We start from the raw sequence: 21,142 nt of genomic DNA, 5'->3' as shown, positions 1-21,142 counted from the left end.
TACAGGCACTTACCACGGTGGCAGACTCCCCTAGCTTTATACAATAAAGTTATTCCATACTTTCTTTAATTCTCCCAGAGGTGGACATTTGCTTCCATTCTTTGTTATGGTAAGTAGTACTTCAAGAAACAATCAGGTACATACTTTATCTTGCTTTTATTGGAGTAAACCCACAGAATAAATTTCTAGAAATTGCTGGGCCAAAGGGCATATGCATAGTAAACTTTGATAGATATTGCCAGAACAGCCTTGATATGTTATGCCATTTTGCATTCCCACCAGCAATGTAGTGAATACTTTTTTTTCCCTCAGGAATTTCATCATTACCAAGCTTTTGGACTTTTGCCAATATGATAGATTAAAAAGTTGTATCTGCATGTAGTTTTGATTCTCCTGTTATGGATGAGATTAAACATGTTTTCAATCAAGGAAGAGCCATTTGTACTATATTTTCATGATAGGTTTGAATATTTTTTTAAAAAAATTCTGTTTCAGTGTCTGTAGATTACTGATAAGCAGTATGATTTGTCTAATGCATATATTTTGCATGTAAGATATATAGATGTTTAACATGATAATTTTATACATGTATGTATACCTTCCTTTTTCCCTGCTTTCCACTTAGGTCATTTTGTCATTCCTCTATAAATCACCCTCTTAAATTACAGCAGCATCATTTCTAGGATAAGAACCTTTTTAAATTTACCTGCATACCCAGTAGGAATCTACTCTGATATAAAAACATCATTCTCACCAAACTCTTGCACATTAATGAAAACAAAATCACCTAAATATATTAACATTACAAGTATATTTACTATATATGATTGTACACCAGATGGACCCCATTTTTTATAAATTATTTTGCCATATAATTGTCTTCTAGTATGCATTTTTTTCTATTTTTTAAATTTATATATAACAGTGGAATGCATTACAATTCTTATTACATATATAGAGCTCAACTTTTGATATCTCTGGTTGTATACATAGTATACTCACTCCAATTTGCGTCCTCATACATGTACTTTGGATAATAATGATCTTCACATTCAACCATCATTAATTACCCCATGCCCCCTCCCTTCCCCTCCCACCTCTCTGCCCTATCTAGAGTCATCTATTCCTCCCATCTAGTATGCATTTTTATTTATTTACTAAAACATGCATTTTGGAGAATCATACCCTGGAGCTCCATGGAGCTTCACATGCTGTGCTTGCTCTGTGCACTTTGCTGAGCACCATGGAGGACAGTCAACACAAACATGGGGTTTGGACTAAATATTACCTCCATATATGGAGAAAGCAGTATTACATGTTAAGTTTATTTATATTACAAGTGGAGAGCAAAACATTAATAACAGAAGATATTTTAATTTGTTTATATTTCATTCCCTGCTATCATTCATTTAAAGTAGAAAAATGTAGATAATTCAATTATTTTTATTGTTAACACACTTTCTTTCAAGAAACTCCTGTTTATATAGGCAATAACAAAAGAGTGATGGCCGTATCTAATATCTTCACTGACTGAGCTGCTTATCTTTTTCACAATATTTATAGTTTCCACTAATCTGAAACTTAGGACAAGGCAGAGAGCGCCTTTCACCTACCCTCTGGAGCCAGAAATGCTTATAACACCTTTTCTTCCTTCCATAGCTTTACCTTGGTGTAAAGCAAAACACACAAGTCTTGTTAATTTATCGAAAGAACTTGCCTACTCCCTTCCTCTCTTCCCACCTACTGCAACTGTCTCAGATAAGATTACCACCACTTTCTACCACCTAATTCAGTTATCCTCCTTTCAAGTTATTCTTCAAATTGCTTCCAGAGTGCTTTCTTCAAGATGCAGATTGAATCCACTCCTTCTACTGTTCTCAAGGGCATCCCAGTCCTCCTCAGAGCTACCACTGACTGGGAGCTAAGTCTAAAATAACTATCTTCATCCTCTATTCATTGAGTACTCTGGAAGACCTCTGGCCTATAGAAATGTGACCTCCTGACAGTTGGGACACCTGAGATAAGAACATTAAACACAGTAGCCCACTTAATTCTTTTAATAACCCTGTAAAATTAAATTGTTCTATCAGTCTTATAGACAAAAATCCCAAATAGGAAGTCTGAAAGAAACGACCCTCTCTTTTGCTCACTAATGTATCCCCAAAAGCTGGCACAATATTTGGGACCTAGTAGGTGATGACTAAATTTTTGTTTGATGAACAAATGATTTGTGATGCTAACAGACTTTACCTGGGGACAGAGAACTTACTCAAGATACTCAGTTAAAATATATATGAGAAATCCTCAGTGAAGTAGAATTTTGCTGGTAATACCTTTTTTTTTTTTTTTAGAGAGAGAGAGAGAGAATTTTTTAATATTTATTTTTAAGTTTTCAGTGGACACAACATCTTTATTTTATTTTTATGTGGTGCTGAGGATCGAACCCAGCACCCTGCTCAAGCCAGGCGAGCGCATTACCGCTTGAGCCTCATCCCCAGCCCCTGCTGTTAATACCTTTACAAACAAGAAATTAAAAGTAAGCAGAAGAAAAACAAAAGTTATAGGGCATTTCCATAATGCAGAAGAGACTTGTAGGAGCTACCTGACCCTGGAAATAACTATTTCCATTGCCTAGAAGTTGGGAGGCCTCTAAAACTTCCTTTTACTCTTGTTACAGATATTTGTGAAAAACAGTCACATACAAGCAAGGGACATTAACTGGACTGTGTATGTTTACCTGAGTTATATTTCTTGAAGAGCCAATTGTTCCCTAACATAGAATATTTGGAGCAGAAGGAAAAATATTACAGGAAATTCAGTAGTCAAATTCAATAGCCAAATTAAAGCACAAAGATTGTTTTTTAAAAAGATTAAGATTTAAACACAGCAGACAGAACACCCCAAACCATCCATTAAGTAGTACACAAGAAAAAATTCCAGGAAATAACAAGACCTAGTTGAACCAATATGTAATGCAAAAGCAGATATTAGATCAGTGAATAATGCCCTGGAAATGAATCTGTGTGAGGGCAGGGCAGGGACTGCTCCTCCCTCCTAGCTGAGAGTTTTGCTGAGGTTCTGGTGGAAAGAATGTGAGTTCATTTCTTCAACACATATATGAAGCACTACATTGCCAGCCTGTCTACTGGGCACTCTCTGTGTCATTCCATTGAATACTCACAACAAACCTGTAAAATAGATCATTTTCATCTTACATAAGGGAAACCTGTGTTGCAGTGATGTTAGGGAACTTCCCTGAAGTTTTACAGACTTGAGTCTCTCTGTCATCCTCCATGGTTCAGGTGCCTTCTACTATAGCATGGCATATATATAAAAAAGAAATGATCTTGGCAAGGCACCATGGTACACACCTACAATCCAGCAATGCCAGTAGCTGAAGCAGGAGGATAGCAAGTTTGAGACCAGCCTCAGCAACTTAGACTCTGTCTCAAAATAGAAAGGGTTGGGGTTGTAACTCAGTGGTAGAGTGTCCTTGGGTTCAATACCTCCTACTGAAAAATAGGGAAGGCAAAGGAGAGGAAGGGAAGGAAAGGGAGGGGAGGGGAATTTGGTGCACCAAAACAAGCACTAGTGAAGTGCATACTTACTGATATATTACTGGTGGAATGAGGGACAGCACCAACCAAAGCTAACATTCATGCTGGCTTGGGTAGATGTGAACATCAACTCCCAAAACACCCAATCTAAAGAACCTTCACAATGCAAGTTCCCTATCTGTAAGTTGGATTGTACTCTGTAGCATTTCTTGGAGAGCAAGTGATGCTAGAAGAGCTCTAGCTGTAAGAGAAAGAAAAGCAAATTTTCTTGTACCTGAAGGATGCACCTGTAAGTGCTTGGAGGTCCTCAGGTTTTCACATAAAAATATGCTCAGCACACTACGAACTCATATCTTATTAAAGTAGCTTTTAAAATCTAATTAGTATGGGAAAATAAAAGTCTTTCATATTTGAAAAGCAATTCAAATTCATCTTGTCTTTCTGGTACATAACTGGCAGATATTTGGTAAATGGTAAAGACCTTGAGAATAAATGCTGTTTTAAGCAATAGGCTTTTACTGCATGGTAGGAATTTTCCAGGCAGACAAAGAGGGGAAGCCATTCTAGAACGTGCACATATGTGGAAATGTTTATCATCTGCATTTTTAAAAATTCTAATTGATTTTATTATTTAGAATGACTTAAGTTTACAGCAAATTGAGCAGTTTATATAGAGACATGTCGGTGTACGCGTGCGTGTGTGTGAGCGTGTGTGTGTGTGTGTGTGTGTATACATATGCACACGCACATATTGGTCAGGCTTTTTCCTTCTGCAAAGAACAGAGACATGAAGGCTACATTGAATAATAAGGTTTTCTATCAAAAAACTTTCAACTGTAATTAGCAGATACCCTAACTCAAATGGCTTCATTAGATAGGAAGGTAGGTAGGTAAGTAGATAGATAGATAGAGAATCTCACATAATAATAAGTCCTAAATTCTGGTGATCTCCAAGTGGGGGTGGTGGAGGAGAAGTGGATTCTGAATAGGTAGGAGATAGCTTCTACTACACAATTTCTTTTAAAAACACACAATAAAGTACAAATGGGAAATTCTCGTTAGGCCTTCTAAAAACTAGAATTTCATTCAAGCTCCAGTAACCCACATTTCTATGTCCCTCCAAACATAGACACCCATTAACATTATACTATCATTTTCTATCTTCATTTATACTTTTGTTACTACAGACTGATTCCATGTATACCTTTAATTCAGTTGTCTAACAAACATTTTACTGAGTTTCTACAATGTAACAGGCACTGTGGGAAGTAACAGGGATACAGTAATAAGGAGAAACAAATGGTCAAAGAGCTTACAGTTAAGCAGAGGAGATTCCATTAAAAAAACATATAATAATACAACTATTAATAATAATAGTTACCACTCTTTAAATACTTAACTGTATATTATAGTGCATATTTTATACACATAAACTCAACTATGGTTTTTGTGACATATTGCATACATATTTTTTAAATGTTTGCAGCTACATTGGGCAAGAATTGAAAAGTACATTAGTATTATGTGCAGTTTTCTCCAAATTAACATAAAGAAATTCTAACTAGAAAATACTTTAGCCCTTAAAAAATATTAGCGTTTCTCACCTCGTTACATACTTGTCACTACTTTTTTGTGTTTAAACTTTCTTGTAGTAGAAAGTTTTAATGTTGTAAAATAGTTCTCTTAATATTATATCTCCAGTGAAAAGTGGCTCTCCTCTGTCTACTCAGAAAGCTCAAGGCCGATTTGACAATTACAACTTTACTTTAACTCCCCTCTCTAATCTTGTACCACTTCTATGTCTAAATTTTAATGTAAAATATTTTCAAAAAGAAAATTTATGGTGTCTGAATAATGAGACCTCATGACCAAACTGGTTCAAAAATAATCCTCTAATTCAGAACTACAAATAACCTGAAAAAGAAGAAAACAAAAGTCTAAAGACAGAAGACATACAAATAGAATAGTTTAAAAATTGTCACAATGTAGAATAGTGCAAAAAAAGTTAACATTCCAGTTTCTAGAAACCAGAAAGTAGTTTCTTTCTTTTTTTAAAAAAATTTGTTTTTATTAGTTATTCATGAGAGTAGAATGTATTTGACATATTATACATATATGGAGTATAATTTCTCATTTTTCTGGTTGTACATGATAGAGAATTACACTTGTTGCATAATCATATACCCACATAGGAAAGTAATGTCTAATTCATTCTACTAACTTTCCCATTCCCATTCTCCCTTCTTGCCCTTTATTCCCCTTTGTCTAATCCAAGGTACTTCTATTCTTCCCCACACATACCTCCGCCCCCACCTTATTGTAAGTTAACATCCACATATCAGACAGAATACTTGGCTTTTGGGTTTGGGGGATTGGCTTATTTCACTTAGCATGATAGTCTCCAGTTTCACCGTTTACAGGCAAATGCCATAATTTCATTCCTCTTTTTTTTTTTTTTTTTGAGAGAGACTATTTTTTAATGTTTATTTTTTAGTTTTTGGCGGACACAACATCTTTATTTATATGTGGTGCTGAGGATCGAACCCAGCACCATGCGCATGCCAGGCAAGCGCACTACCGCTTCAGCCACATCCCTAGCCCAATTTCATTCTTCTTTATGGCCAAGTAGTACTCCATTGTGTATATATATCACATTTTCTTTACCTATTCATCTGTTGAAGGGCACCTAGTTTGGTTTCAAAGCTTAGCTATTGTGAATTGACCTGCTATAAACATGGATATGTCTGTGTCACTGTGATATTCTAATTTTAAGTCCTTTGAATATATACTGAGGAGTGGATATAACTGGGTCAAATGGTGGTTCCATTCCAAGTTTTCTCAGGAATCTCCATACTGCTTTCCAGAGTGGTTTGCACCAATTTGCAGTTCCACCAGCAACATTTGAGTGTACATTTTTCCTCACATCCTCCTCAACATGTATTGTTACTTGTATTCTTGATAATTGCTGTTCTGACTAGAATGAGAGGAAATTTTAGTGTAGTTTTAATTTGCATTTCTTTAATTGCTAGAGATGTTGAGTATTTTTTCATATAATGTAGAATTCTGGTCTCTCACCCTCATCCTTTTTAAAAATAGCATCAGAGGGGAAATATAAGATTATTAGCATATGCCAAATTTGAGAAAATGATGAAACACAGCCAAAGATTTAGTATTTACCCACGGGGACATTCATGAATAGGACAAAATGAAGCAACCTTGCCAATACCATTTTTTCATCTCAAGAGTTTTACCATAATTTGGAGAGTACACATTTGAAGATAAAGTAGGCTCTGAAGACTCCAGCTGCAACTCAGTTCATTTGTAAATTCAACTGTTAAATATTCTACTCAACAAAACTTGACTGAGTTGCATCTATGTGCAAGTTTTGCAAGGAAATTTAAATAGAGTACAAATCTAGTCTCCACCCTTTTGAAGTCTAGCATTTCTTATGGGATATATGTAATCAAATAGATGAATTTAAAAGTACTTACCACAGTGTGAGAGACACTGTTGAAGAAGTATAAATAATACTCTTTTTTTTGCTAATGAGTCCATGATTTTCTACTCATAATTATAGAATATCATTTACAAAGATTTTTGGAACAGTGTGGCTTTTCTCTAGTCAAAATAATCTCTACATCATAGCCATAATGATGACTTCTAAAGTATAAATTTAATCATCTTGCCTCTTTACAATCTTATGGTGGCTTTCCATTGTTCTTAGACCGAGTCCAAACTCCAACATGAGTTGCAAGATCTAGCCTTACACCTTGGCTTCCCACTCATAATTTATTATTCTAATTTTACTTTTGATACTCTCCTCCTCACAAGCTATATTCAGAAAGCTTGGACCCATTGCCCATGGTGCCTTATTTCCATACATCTTCTTCCTTCTGCTTGGGGTACTGTTATTCCACTTCCCTGTTATTTGTGATTCTGTTCCTGATTGCAAACACCTGAAAGTCAGGGACTCAGTCTCTCCTGTTCACAACTGACTCATCTCTGAGACTATAAACTTTAAGTGCTTATTTGGAATAAGTTGTTATTACAATTATTTAGCTTATAGTTGTTCAACAACATAAATATATTTTGCACTTTTAAAGTCAATTATCGATTTTAAAAAGCAAACTGGCATTCAAAATTCATCTTGAGGTGCATAGCTAACAAATTAATATTACTTATTGCCAGAAAAATACAGAAATCAATATTAGAGTTATTCCTTTCTTTTTTATAGATATGTTGAAAATCTTGTTCACATACATAAATAGAAGGATGCTGAAGTTTATTAAAGCAATGTTATTTAGTGTTTTGTCCCTTTTCCAAGTTGAATGCTAAAAATCACCTAGAAGTCTATCATCATTATTTTTAATTGTCTTTCGGTAACAGCCCAACTAGATCTAATTCTTCCTCCTTGAAAGTAAAGAATTGGAAAACCATCCAACTTGTAACAGAATTATTTTTAAGCCAGTCATGGGGGCATACACTTCCTAACACCTCCATCGGCATTTTGAATGTGCCATTGCTTGAGGCTCCCATCCCCTCACTAGATCTTATACCCCAGCCTGTACACCAGGAGAGAGCTACCTGTTTATATTTTTAGTGAGAGAATGGTAATGTGAAAAAAGAGCTGAGAAAGAACCCATTCTAATATTTTTTCATGCCTTTGGTAGTAAAACAGTGTCACCGAGCCACAAGGAGTGGGGTCAAGGGAGTTCCACAGCTGCTCCCTACACCTTGCCCCATGTTCCACACAGTAGCCATCAGCCAGAGATTGTCTCCAGTGGTCGTTGTAGAATCCAGGCTTCTTCCATCTTGTGGTGTGACTTTTCTTCAGAACTTAAAATCCTCTCCATTCAGCTGGAAGTTATGAAAAGAGCATGGTTAATCACATGTGAATGTAAACCTGAAATATCTTTTGAACTATTTCATCTTGAGTATATTTGCTCTAATCCTGAGTTATTGGTTTATATGGAGTCATAAGGTAATGGAGACTTATAACTTTTCATTGCATTACAAGTCCTGTAATTCAGTGGTTGAAGCTGCAAGTGTCGATTAGTGACAATTTCATAAAGCACCAAGAAGAGCATGTCTGACTTTCTGCAGCCATTTCCTCCATTTTTAAACAGGAAATAACTTGGCACAAAATTTAGATTTTGCACATTTAAAAAAAGTATTTCTACGACTTGTTCTGATATATGTATTGGATGATTTGAGATCAGTGAAGTCACCACTAAACAAGGACTTTTTAGTTTGCACAATATTAGCTGCCTTAGAAGAAAAAAAAGATGAACCTGATGTGACAGTCATATACATGTTTCTGACAACATTATACATGTCTGATACACATGAGTGCACAGCAGCCCTATTTTTCCTCGACATGATCATCAGATAATACGTGTTAAGCGCACATTTGGATAGAAGGTTTACAGCACTTCTATTATATTTGTTTTGTGTTGTTTCCTGTGGGCTTCAGCTCCTAAGTGAGTAGGGCAGACCTCAGGGCATAGGCTCACATGAGCTCTTTCTTCCTTCACTTCTTCTGGATACCAGGTCATCAGCTGAAAATAGCTCAAGTCCATAAGCTTTGGAAACTAAAGATGCTTTAATATTCTTGTTTATAACTTGAATGACATAATAAAATTTATGCTCATTCAACTTTCAGAAAGTAAAACTGAATGGGGTAGTTAATATTTGTTCAATAGATTTCATTGTGTATTCAATGATTTGGAGAAGCAGGCAGGCAAACCAGATGATCTGGGAAGGTTGACTTAACAAAGAAAACAAAACCACAAACCTCAAGTATAGATGAAAGTACTTAAATGACTTAAGAGAATATCTTGGACTGTAATGAAAAACAAACATAAAGAGTTACTATAGAAGGTCCTAAAACTCACAGAACATTATGTAACCAGTAAAGGTATAAATAAAACAGAGACAATTTTATAGTATCAGTTCATATTTCAGACCTGGGCTTGAAGCCCAGACTTTTATAGAAACATGCCATAAACTCAGCATTTAATTGACTATAAATGATATTCCTTTACATTTCTGAAATGTATACAAATTGATTAAAGTCCTCATCACTTGGCTGAGTAGTATCCCATCTGGTCACTCTGCCTTAAGTCTCACAACCTTTGGCTTTATCCCCCACACACTTCCCAAGTGGTGTGTCTAAGGTCTCACTACGTTATCATCCCACTAAGCTTTGAGATCAGTCTTGATCCAGTCAGGGAAGAGAAGCCACATACCATTGTAGACAGAACAAGTGTGATATAAATAATTATAATATAAATTATGTAAGGAAATTGGTGCTACAAGGGAATGGCTGGTAAGAAATCAAGCACTCTGTGTAGGAATACAACATAAAAGGAGTAGCCAGTAGTCTTAGGGCTATCATAGAATCCAAGGATAAGGTCCCTCAGCGTTATTGGGGAAGGGCCTGGCTGTAGCTCACTCTGGGACCCAGCTAGAGCAGCCTGCTGGACCTCTGTCCTCCAGAACTTTCCAAAAATCCACCCTCCAGGGAGCTAGTGAAACTGCTAGCTAAGGAGAGTACTGAGAAAACTTCTGGACAATGGGTGCTGTGAGCTATCATGCACCCCAGAAGCTGGGTGCTGCGGCCCAGGAACCTGCTGAGTGAGCCCACGAGAATGGGAAGAAAAGACTCCTCTGCATCTTCTCTTCAGTGCCCTTTCCTGACAGAGTTTAACATCATGTCATCTAGCAGAGGAAAAATCTTTAAAGGGTGCAGATTCATTGTCACAGAGCAAGTAATTAAGGGAGAAGACAGACCTGAAAGGCCATAAATTCAAAATTGGCAGTTTTTTTTTTACAAGTAGTACTTCAGGAGTCAAACTAACTTAGGTTTTTTGAGTTATATCATTTTTCCCAAAGACAAAAATGGGTACAGATATGATAAGGGGTACATATATGAGATGTATCTGTGTGTATGTATGTGTGTGTATGCATGTGTGCGTGTGTGTGTGTGTGTTTTCCTGGCATACCAGTATTGGTATGAGGGTTCCAACATGGGTTTCATGGGAAGATTTGTGTTATACTCATTTTACTATTTGAGTTTTCAAATTTAAATTTTTTAGTGAAATAATGGTCATACTTGAACACATTTTCAACTTTGTCTTACAATGTTTCTTATTTAACACACACAAAAGAAGTTAGCAACCATGTATTAGTATTCCTTCCCTTTTCTTAAAAAAAAAATACACACACACACACTCACATACATTGTTCCATGAAATTCAAATCTGGAAACCAGTATAGCTGACTAAGAATTTACAAATATAAATTATGGAAAGCCACTATAACCCTTTTGTGAAATATACAAAAAGAAGTTTTGCATTTATAAATGGAAAAACACTTGTTATATGCTGTTCAACAACAAGAACATATTTAACTTATGAACATAATAATGAGGGCCATATACTTTACTTTCATCAGCTTTGCTTAAACTAACCAATAATAGGTATTATTGTCACTGTTTTTCAAAGGACAAAAATCTAATGGAGTTAGGTAATTTTCCCAAGGTCCTATACTTAACAAATAGCAGAGCTGACATTTAATAGAAGTCTGACTCCAAAATGGCTCAGGATTTAAGTAGTTGTCTGGCTACTTCCAAAAACCTTCCAGTTTCTAGAGAAAGACAAAACTGAATTAAGGGTTAGAAAATGTGATTTTTCAAAACAAAAGGACCAAAAGATTATATACATATGTATTTTATGTTTATTTTCTAAAGAAAGAATATGCACAAAGGAAATTATAACTTCTTTTCAAAGTTTAAGAGGGGGGAGGGAAAGAGAGAGAGAAGGGAAATTGCATGGTAAAGGAAGGAGACCCTCATTGTTATACAAAATTACATATAAGAGGAAGTGAGGGGAAAGGGGGAAAAAAACAAGAGAGAGAAATGAAGTACAGTAGATGGGGTAGAGAGAGAAGATGGGAGGGGAGGGGAGGGGAGGGGGGATAGTAGAGGATAGGAAGGGCAGCAGAATACAACAGACACTAGTATGGCAGTATGTAAAAAAGTGGATGTGTAACCGATGTGAATCTGCAATATGTATACAGGGTAAAAATGGGAGTTCATAATCTGCTTGAATCAAATGTATTAAATATGATATGTCAAGAGCTTTGTAATGTTTTGAACAACTAATAATAAAAAAAAATAAAAAAAGAAATCTAATGTATATAAAACTCAAAAATCAGTTTCTGTTTCCACCAAAGCAAACGTAAGTACACCAAAGCAAGTAGAAAAGGAATTTATGTATTGTTAAAATACACTGGTGTATCAAGAAGGAATGTGTTTGTTGCAGACATGATAATTATGGCTTAATCTAATATGAATTGATATCGTGTAACAAGAAGTCCTGACATGGATGGTATCTCAGATTGTACCAGTAGTTCATTGTTAGGACCAACTTTGCTGCGAGTACCTTGGCTTTCCTCTCTCATGATTACACAATTGCTGCTACAGTTTTAGCCATCACATTTTCATTCAAGCCAGATGGTGGAAAGGGTGTGCCACCTACATGTAATTCATTTTCCTTTTCTAAAACATCCTCGGTTGCCTCTGGCCTTGTTCTCATTAGCCAATGGTGGGTCTGGAAATTTGGGAAAACAGAAAATAACAATATTATGATTGGCTTAGACCATGGGTTAAGTGAAATTCTGGTCCCTGAATATTCTAAATCCAGCTTTATTGGAACTTATTCATACCCATTTATTTATATATTGTCTGTGGCTGCTTTCACACTACAATGGCAGTTACATAGTTGTAATGGATCACATGGCCTGCAAAGTATTAAAATATTTACCATCCAACCTTTTACAGAAAGAGTTTGCTGAGTCCTACCTGAAACTAATCATGATCCATTTCCTGGGGTGATTAAACAAACTCTTTCACAATAACTGGGCTTCCATTAAATTAGGAGGAAAGGGGAGAAGGGACATTAGAAAGAACCAACAGGATATGTTATAGGTGGTCACCAGATCCAGTTAATGATATGCAAAACTCAAAACAATATATTTTGTTTTAAGTCACAAGGTCACCTTGAAAATGTAATTTTTCCACTCCTTCATGTTCTCATAAGCCAACCAAGACAATTTAGAAAGGCAAAAACTTTGCAAAATATACAGTATCAAGTGAATTGACTATCATGAATCCAGAAAGATAATCCCCAATTTACTGACTCTAGTAGAACACCAACTAAGATACTGTCAGAGTCTTAAATAATACTTAATGATTTCCACTTACCTTTAAACTGTTTATTTCAGGTTCTTGCATACACGGAAGGACTTCATGGAAAATGGATGTTCAGTGAGATACGAGCCGTATTTTCTAGACGTTATCTTCTACAAAACACTGCTCTGGAAGTATTTATGGCAAACCGAAGTAAGTGTTCTTAAATACTTTGTAAGAAAAATGTGCTCACATTTGGATGTTATTCATTTATATGGTGTAAGGCTGTCTTGATTTTTGTCACTTTATTTCTCCTTTGGGTAGGTTCTTGCTAAAACAAAAAATTCATTTTTAAAAATAAGAAAAAATTAATTTGTTTGAAAATGTTAATCCTGGTTTCACATAGACATAGCTATAGAGAAGGCTATTTTGTCATGAAAATTAATTACCTTTGCAAATAAACCATGATAGACACTTGAAAATGATTTCTTAAGTTGATGCTTAGTTCTACTATGATTTTCTAAATCATGTTCTTTTCTTCTTGCCACAGCCTCGGTAATGTTTAATTTTCCTGATCAAGCAACAGTAAAAAAAGTTGTTTATAGCTTGCCTCGGGTTGGAGTAGGAACCAGCTATGGTCTTCCACAAGCCAGGTAATTATTATATCACACATTATCTTAAATTTCTTCATATGTTTCAATCTTGGTCTGACAGAAATGTCAGTGCAGTTGTACCATTATAATTATTTCAAGGACCAAGGAATTTTCATTCTCTGTGAGTTATTTGTATGGAAAGAAGTTATGAAAACAGCTATTTTGCAAATAACAATGTAGTTAAAGCAGAGTTTTATTTAACACATATCTAGATGAATAAGTAAAAAAGTTGATTGTATATCATAGGTAAAATTACATGTATACAAAGAAGACATGTTTCTTATTATCTTGTAGGAAACATACCAAAAGATTCAAGATGTTTATGACTAATTGCTATATAATAATATATGAATTATGCTTTTTTAAATGCTATGTATATGTGCTTCTTCATTAATATAATAAAATTCATGGAGTTTACCTTGAGTAATAGTCATTAATCATGACAGTTTTAACTATTACGTAAATCTTTCATCTTGATATTTTAGAAGAATCATTTTGAAACCTTATTTTATTAAAAGATACTACTTCGAGCAGAAAACACAATCATTATGCTTATTGCTAATAGCAATTAGTCTGGTTCTGATGCTAAGTAATCGAATACCCAACTAAAAGTAGGGGTTCTCTCTCTCTCTCTCTCTCTCTCTCTCTCTCTCTCTCTGTATCTGTGTGTGTGTGTGCGCGCACACACACACGCTTAATATAAAAGACCTACAGTAAATCATTATCAGTATTGAGTTAGAGATTCAGTGATGTCAGGACTCTTAAGTTGGCCTCATGTTCACAAAATTAACACTACTGCTCCGTATATCACATCCTCGAGGACACAACTACATTAAGTAGGAAAAAAAGATACAAAGGATTTCTCTTTAAACTTCTGTGTTTTAGGAAGGAATACATTTCTCATGGACCTTCAGTAATGTTTATATCTTAAGTCTGTTTGATCAGAATGTCAAGCCTGTTTGGTCAGAATGGGACAACCTTCCCACTCCTAAAGTAGTAGGGAGAGTTTGATGGCTTAGCTCAACAACCCCCTAGAATTTATGACAAATATACCTCTGACTCCTTGTTGCCTCCTACCTGAACAAAAGAAGAACTGCATTAATGTAGAAGAAGGGAGATAGGCTTTGAGTAGATATGCAACAGTTTCTACCACATACTGTTTTATTCCTGAAGACTCCTGCAGTGTACTACCTGAATGGAAAGAAAACTAATCTTTGTCTATCTTTCCTTAAATAGGTTACAGACATTTTAAAGACAGGGACTGTGTTTTATTTATCTTTTAATCTATAGCACCTAGCACAGTGCCTAATTGCAAAAGTGCTTTTTAAGTGCTATTCAGCTGGAGTTCCCTTGTATTACATCTTATCTATTTTGTTTTCACATACTGTACAAGAGCAATTCACTGACATGTATGCACATGCTCAGGATATTTCCTAGTAGAATGACAAGATTCAACTAAGACATTAGTAGATAATGAAGCACTTATATAAAATACAGGTCAAAGAAAAAATGCATTTAATCTATCAAAGAAAATGAGGTTAGTTTTGCAAGACTTGTTCTTACTGAATCAAAGCTGACTCACAGTAATCGCTACCTCCTTTCCCAAGTGCAGTCTATTTGTTTACTCATCAATTCAAGAATTTTTCCAGAAATGAACATTAAGAACTCACAAATACATCTAACTTTTTTCCTACATCTTGGCAGCTTTCTCAATGACCATGACTGCTGAAAGTTTACTAAAGGGTTTCTAGAAGGCATGTGTGATCTCCTTCAGTGCTCTTGGACTAGTCTAAACCTGAATCTCGATTTATTTAAAACTACCAGTAGTGTTCTTACTATTTTCTTTACCTATTATGAGTATCCTTTCTCTTTTAACTACATTTGATCTCACTTTGACTTTTGGAAGACTATTGTTCTGAAAGCAAAGAAAATGATAAGCATTACTTCTTTCTCTGTTAATTCATGAAGGCATTCAGTCCTTTTGTTGTCCATGGCTTGACTTTTCCCTAAAGGTTCAACTAATTCTTAGTTTCCTAATACTATTCTTACAGGCTTATTTTTTTTAACTTCCTGAGACATGTAGTCTTAGAAAGAACAGAAGAGGTTAGGGGGACACTGAACTTAGGCTTAAAACTGCTACTTACAAGCTGGGTAGCAATAAGAGTTGAGTATTTAGTAGGAACTCAGTAAATATTGATTGGATAATTCCAGGCAAGAGGAATGACTCTCTCACCCACCATAAAATGGGGACAATATCTTTACAGAATCATTCAAGAATTTTTTGAGAGAATAAAAAAGGCACTTTGTAAACCATAAAAAAACATGTGCATTATACACATATACATACATGCACATACATACACAATTCAAACAGGTAGATATGCACATCCATGAGTGTGTATATATGTGTGTGTGGGGGGGGTAAGGTCTAGTTATATTTAGAGAGTTGTCAATAGAAGGAATGATATCTGACTCGTACAGGTAGAACCTCTCCATATCTTGGTAGAGTCACAAAAACGTCTAGAGATCCATTCCTTGCTTTGCTTTTTGACATTGGGTTTTGTCAGTTAAGCAGAGTTAACCCAACTCTAGGGACCTTTTAAGTTAAAGCCTCAAGATACTAATTTTAAACAAAAATAACAAAACACTCAGATTCAAAGGCAGGTATATTAACAAAACAATTGACTTCAAAATTCTTTAGGCCAATTCTTGGGCATACCCACCACAGAGATCACACTATAAATTAGATGGTTGATTAATGATCAAAGGTTTAGAACAAAGGTAATATTTCCATTAAGCTAGAATAACCTAATGAATACCCTTTAATTAATATGTTCATAGCTTTTGTTTACTGAGTACTTCCCATGTGCCAGGGACTATAGTTTGTGTTTTAGTTTTTAAGTATTATTGTCATTATTCTTAAAACAATCACATTCTTTTTATATTAATTGTTATAATTATTAATGCACTGTTTTTGGAAGCTGAAATTCCAAGAACAGGAGGCCTTGTCTGTTCAGCCTCTGGCTAGGGCCCCTTTGCTATGTCACAACATGATGGAGAAGCAGAAGGGGACATTTACATGCAGAAAGGATCAAAGACCCAGAATGGCTTCACATTATAGCAGCCTGATGTCTTGAGAACTCACTGAGTCCAGGAATCATCATGAATTCCTTCCAAGGACAGTACCCGGTGACTTAATACCTTCCATAAAAATCCCAATTCTTAAGTTTCGTGCAGGCTCAATACCACCACAGGGCACCAACCTTCTAGCATGTGAACATTTGGGAGACAACTTCCAAATCATAACAGACATTCAGTATTTTCTGAGTTGTTTAGATCTAACTATAGACCTAACTATTTAATAAGCAGAACTGTTTATTAAATAAACTTGGCCATAGGGTACCATGAAAAATCGCTGAGACACCAATGAATGTTAAAAGTTTGGGAAACTTCATTGATCATTTTAAAAACTCAGTAAGTTTTATCATAATTTTCTAAATATACCAATTTCTATTATATTTAGATAACCACTTTGAACCTGGAAAGTATTATAATCTATAAAACTTTTTCTTATTTATTTCCTAATTCTGTTCTTATGTCCCTTCTTCTGGAACTACTCATTTATTCTCAGTTCTCAGTTGTTTGTTTTTGACCTCATTAGAGGGATATACATTGTGTGTAGAGGCCTTACACACATTGTATGGAAGCAGGCATACACATTAGTGACAGCCACCATTGTTATGTAAGATTTAAGTCAAATGCTTTCAAGCAGACACTTGACTAAATTACCTATCTAGCTTGTTAACATGGGGTAGATTTATTATATTGTATAAAAACTACCTTGATTTATTTTGAGTATGGTTTTATCTTTTTTCTTCTTATTTACTTGTAAATACCCACTTACTGTTATATTTTCACAAATAGAATTGCTTTCAAATAGGCTTATCCTCAGTATTTTCTCTGTAATAGAATTCTCAAATATTGCTTATTTCCAAAATTAAGATATCTTTTAATATTTGTCTAAGAAAAACAAACTATAAAGTATTTTAAATTGAGTAACTCCAAACCAATACTTTAGTTAATACTGGATTTTTAAAAGCCATGAGCTAAGAGAGACTGTGTTTGTTATGGTGTGCTTAACAGGAGGATATCATTGGCCACTCCTCGGCAGCTTTATAAATCTTCCAACATGACTCAGCGCTGGCAAAGAAGGGAAATTTCAAACTTTGAATATTTGATGTTTCTTAATACCATAGCAGGTAAGACATCTCATTTTTTAAACTCGCAATATGTTTATGTTCATCAAAATCATTGTTAATATGACTTGATGTGATATATTTTTCTCTTTGGAATTCCAGAGCAGCATTAAAATAAATATTGAAGCACTCACATTAAATTTTATCAGAAGCTGTACAAGCTAATACCAAGGTTTTAGATGCATTTGTTGTTGAAGAGGCTTTTCCTTGCTCTCCTTCTGCCATTTCCTTTGCTGACAGCTTTGTCTGAAGGTTTATTAGAGTCAACAAACCATTGCCAGAGAGTGTCTGGAAATAATAATGGGAAAATGTAATTTCACTACTTTGTCATTCTCAGCAATTGCAGCTAGACAGGAGAATAACAACAGGATTCTGCCTAGTACAGATGTCACCTGGATTGTGGCATGATTGGGTTACAGCATCTTTTTCCTTAAAATCTTCAAGTAAAAATAAAAAATCAGATTACATTTTCTAAATGATGAGTAACTGCCAGCCACCTCAACAGTCAATATGCTTGTAAATTAAAAGGAGGTAGTGGCTTTGTTTTCCTGCTAAATCACTAGTTGTCACTGGTTAAATATATGTCTATGAGATTTAAGTACCTCTTTCTTGTTTCTTAAGTTAAGCTCCAAAAGACCTCATTCATGTTGAACTACAAAGGGTTTCCTTCTATAAATTAGGCTCTACAGAAACTTTCCGCACTTAAATGAATTTAAGCCACTATTATTATTTTGTTATGAATGAATGCCCACAACCATGAACTTAGGGCAATGTACTGCTCTTAATCATTGCTTTAAAATATAATTATGTAATAGTATTTTTTAATAATCTATCATATACAGGTATGACTGTGGATACTATAGGCATACTTTAAACATGGATAACATAGATATGTATTAAATAAGCAGATGAACATGATTGTTATTGTTAAAGTTATTTGAATGCTGAAATCTCTTCGCATTTTAATTACGTATATATTTATATATTCATATATTCAAATATATAGTATACACATATGTATCTTAAACAACTATTTACTCCCTCAAAATTAAAAGAAATGTATTATACTATTTAACTGGCATTTTACTTAAATATATAGATAGAATTAACGTATGTACTTGAAATATAAAGAATGTTATGTTTTCTTGCTTTTCATGTTGTATTGTTCTTTTTGTCCACATGAATAATTTTTGACCTACCTCTCTAATGATTTAAAATGTAGTCAACTTTTTATTCATTCTCCTAGAGCTATATTTATTTTTTAATAACCTATGTTTCTCCTGTTTTTGTACTGAAAAGCATATCAACATTTTAAAATGCTCCCATTAAGACAGAAAATTTAAATCAATTTTTATCTTCATTTATTCCTTTTTTAAAAATATAATTTATCGGCCAAAATTCGGATTGTTATTTGCTGCTTATCTTTTGAAATCCATGTCTTCTCTCATATTAAGGATCTCAAACTATTAAAAGTTTCTTCTTTTTCATTTAGTGTATTATTTTCAGCTATGTGTTTCCTTACTTGATTTTTCAGGCTATTATTTTCTTTACATTTGACTGAGTTATGTTCTTTTTTTTTTCCTATTCCCTGTTAAGTCTTTCTATTATCTGTTCTTCAGAGATTTATCTCAGAGCCTATCATTAGATGGTCTTGTGTTTTTTTCCTTGGCTGTGCTAGTTATTTGGAGCTGTTGGGTGTAAAACAAGTGATATACCTCACTTCCGATTCAGTTTCTAGTCTAGCAGACATTCATATTAAACGGTTTTACTGTTCTCAGATGGAACACACTCCACCCTCTGGATGAAACATTGCCTAGATCATCATTCTAAAGGCCTCTCCTACTCTTCATCTTTTCTGCTGCATTTGCTTATGTAGGGTAGATTTCTAACAATATGGTACAGTTCCACCAAAACCACCACCCACTTCATGACTTTTGCTTTCTGGGAGTCTCTTTCTCTAACTCTGGAAAGACCATTGTGTCTGAATCTGAATAGAGCTGATAATATTGCCGTTCCCTTCCAAAAGTTGCCCCTGAACAATACAGAGATCAATATTTCTTTTTCTGGTTTGAACAACCTTTGGATTTCTAAGCCAGAGCTGGCAGAGTTCCATCAGGGGAGTTTAAAAGTATCTTTCTTTCTTGTTTTGTATTTGGTGACATAAAAATTGTATAGATATTGACTTTTTAAAAGAATTTATTGTGAGATTTTAAATAATTATTACAACTATACATTAAAACAATGAGAAAAAAATGAAATTAATATAGATACAAGGAATTTGGAGCACCTACAATCTAGATAGATAAATGAAACCTACATAAACAAGAACGTTTAAGGCAGCTGATGTTAAGTTTTGAATAATTTTTGTAAATAGTGAATGCTGCAAGAGATAAGCAGAGGGGAAGATTTTTTAAATATGTTTAATGTGTTTGGATACCAGACATGGTGGCACACTGCTCAGGAGGCTGAGGCTAAAGGATTGAAAGTTCCAGGCCAACCTCTGCAACTTAACAAGATTCATGCTAAAAAATAAAAAGGTTGTGAATGTAACTCAGTGCTAGAGCACCCCAAGATCCACCTATGTAATTCTCAGTACCACACAAAAAGAATTAAAGAAAGAAAGAGGAAAAGGTAGGGAAGGAGAAAGAGGGAGGGAGGGAGGGAGGGAGAGAAAATTTGTGGAGAAATAAAGTTTAAAGTTTCACCAGTTTAGAGTTTCACCAGTTTCTGCCAGTTGGATACATATGGTGTATTCAGGAACACAAGTATTGTATCTAGGCTGGAACGAAGAACAGCTAGTATTGGAGCTATAGGTAAGAGCCAGACTATAAATAAGAAATGTTTGATAATTCCAGAGTTAAACTTTCTCTGCACCCAGTGATCAGAACAAACTTTCAGAAGAACAAAATTTCAGAAGAAATATAAGGAATACAGTATGGAGTTTGAGGAAAATCAAAATAATAATCAGGTGTGATGTGAATCAGAATTGAAATAGCATAAACTTAGTGCTATGAGGAGAGTATTACAGAAATATAGATTGATGTCAGTTTTTTTCATTCTTTTGTGTTGTTCTTTTTAGATATACAATGACAGTGGAGTATATTTAACATATTTATACAAACATGGAGTACATATTATTCTGATTGGGATCCCAGTCCTTCTTTTGGTAAATAATTACTGCAATTCACTGTGTCACACACCCTATTTTGCACTGCAATTACAGAAGCAAGTAAAGTATGTTTTCTGTCTTTGAAGAGATCATAGTATAGTCAGGAAAACAGACCTGTATACCAGCAGTTCCATACATCCAGCCATTTGGGGGTCACAGATCTTGAAACCATTAAAACTAAGAGATCAAGAAAAACTTCTCATTGGTGACATTTAAATTGGAAATTGAAACATGAGCAAGACTTCAGTAGAAAGTAAGCAGAGGGGATTCCAAGAAGAAAAATAACATGTGGTAAAGATTTGGGTGAGATTAGTGGC

At 34.8% G+C, this 21,142-nt stretch overlaps 1 protein-coding gene across 4 annotated transcripts in view; it reads left to right on the top strand.

Annotated features, from left to right (window-relative positions):
- Nbea (neurobeachin) overlaps positions 1–21,142 on the top strand; it is a 639,704-nt gene that overhangs the window by 511,392 nt on the left and 107,170 nt on the right. For all 4 annotated transcript variants that reach the window (XM_071611544.1, XM_071611543.1, XM_071611542.1 and 1 more), the window contains exons 41-43: positions 12,843–12,960; positions 13,298–13,400; positions 17,544–17,659. In XM_071611544.1, the coding sequence (XP_071467645.1) occupies positions 12,843–12,960; positions 13,298–13,400; positions 17,544–17,659 (337 nt within the window). The remainder of the gene's footprint in view (positions 1–12,842; positions 12,961–13,297; positions 13,401–17,543; positions 17,660–21,142) is intronic.

The sequence above is a fragment of the Marmota flaviventris genome, chromosome 4 (assembly GCF_047511675.1).
Source record: "Marmota flaviventris isolate mMarFla1 chromosome 4, mMarFla1.hap1, whole genome shotgun sequence".
Taxonomy (NCBI): Eukaryota; Metazoa; Chordata; class Mammalia; order Rodentia; family Sciuridae; genus Marmota; species Marmota flaviventris.
Note: the sequence above shows the minus strand (reverse complement) of the source record. Positions and strands in the feature narration are given on the sequence as shown.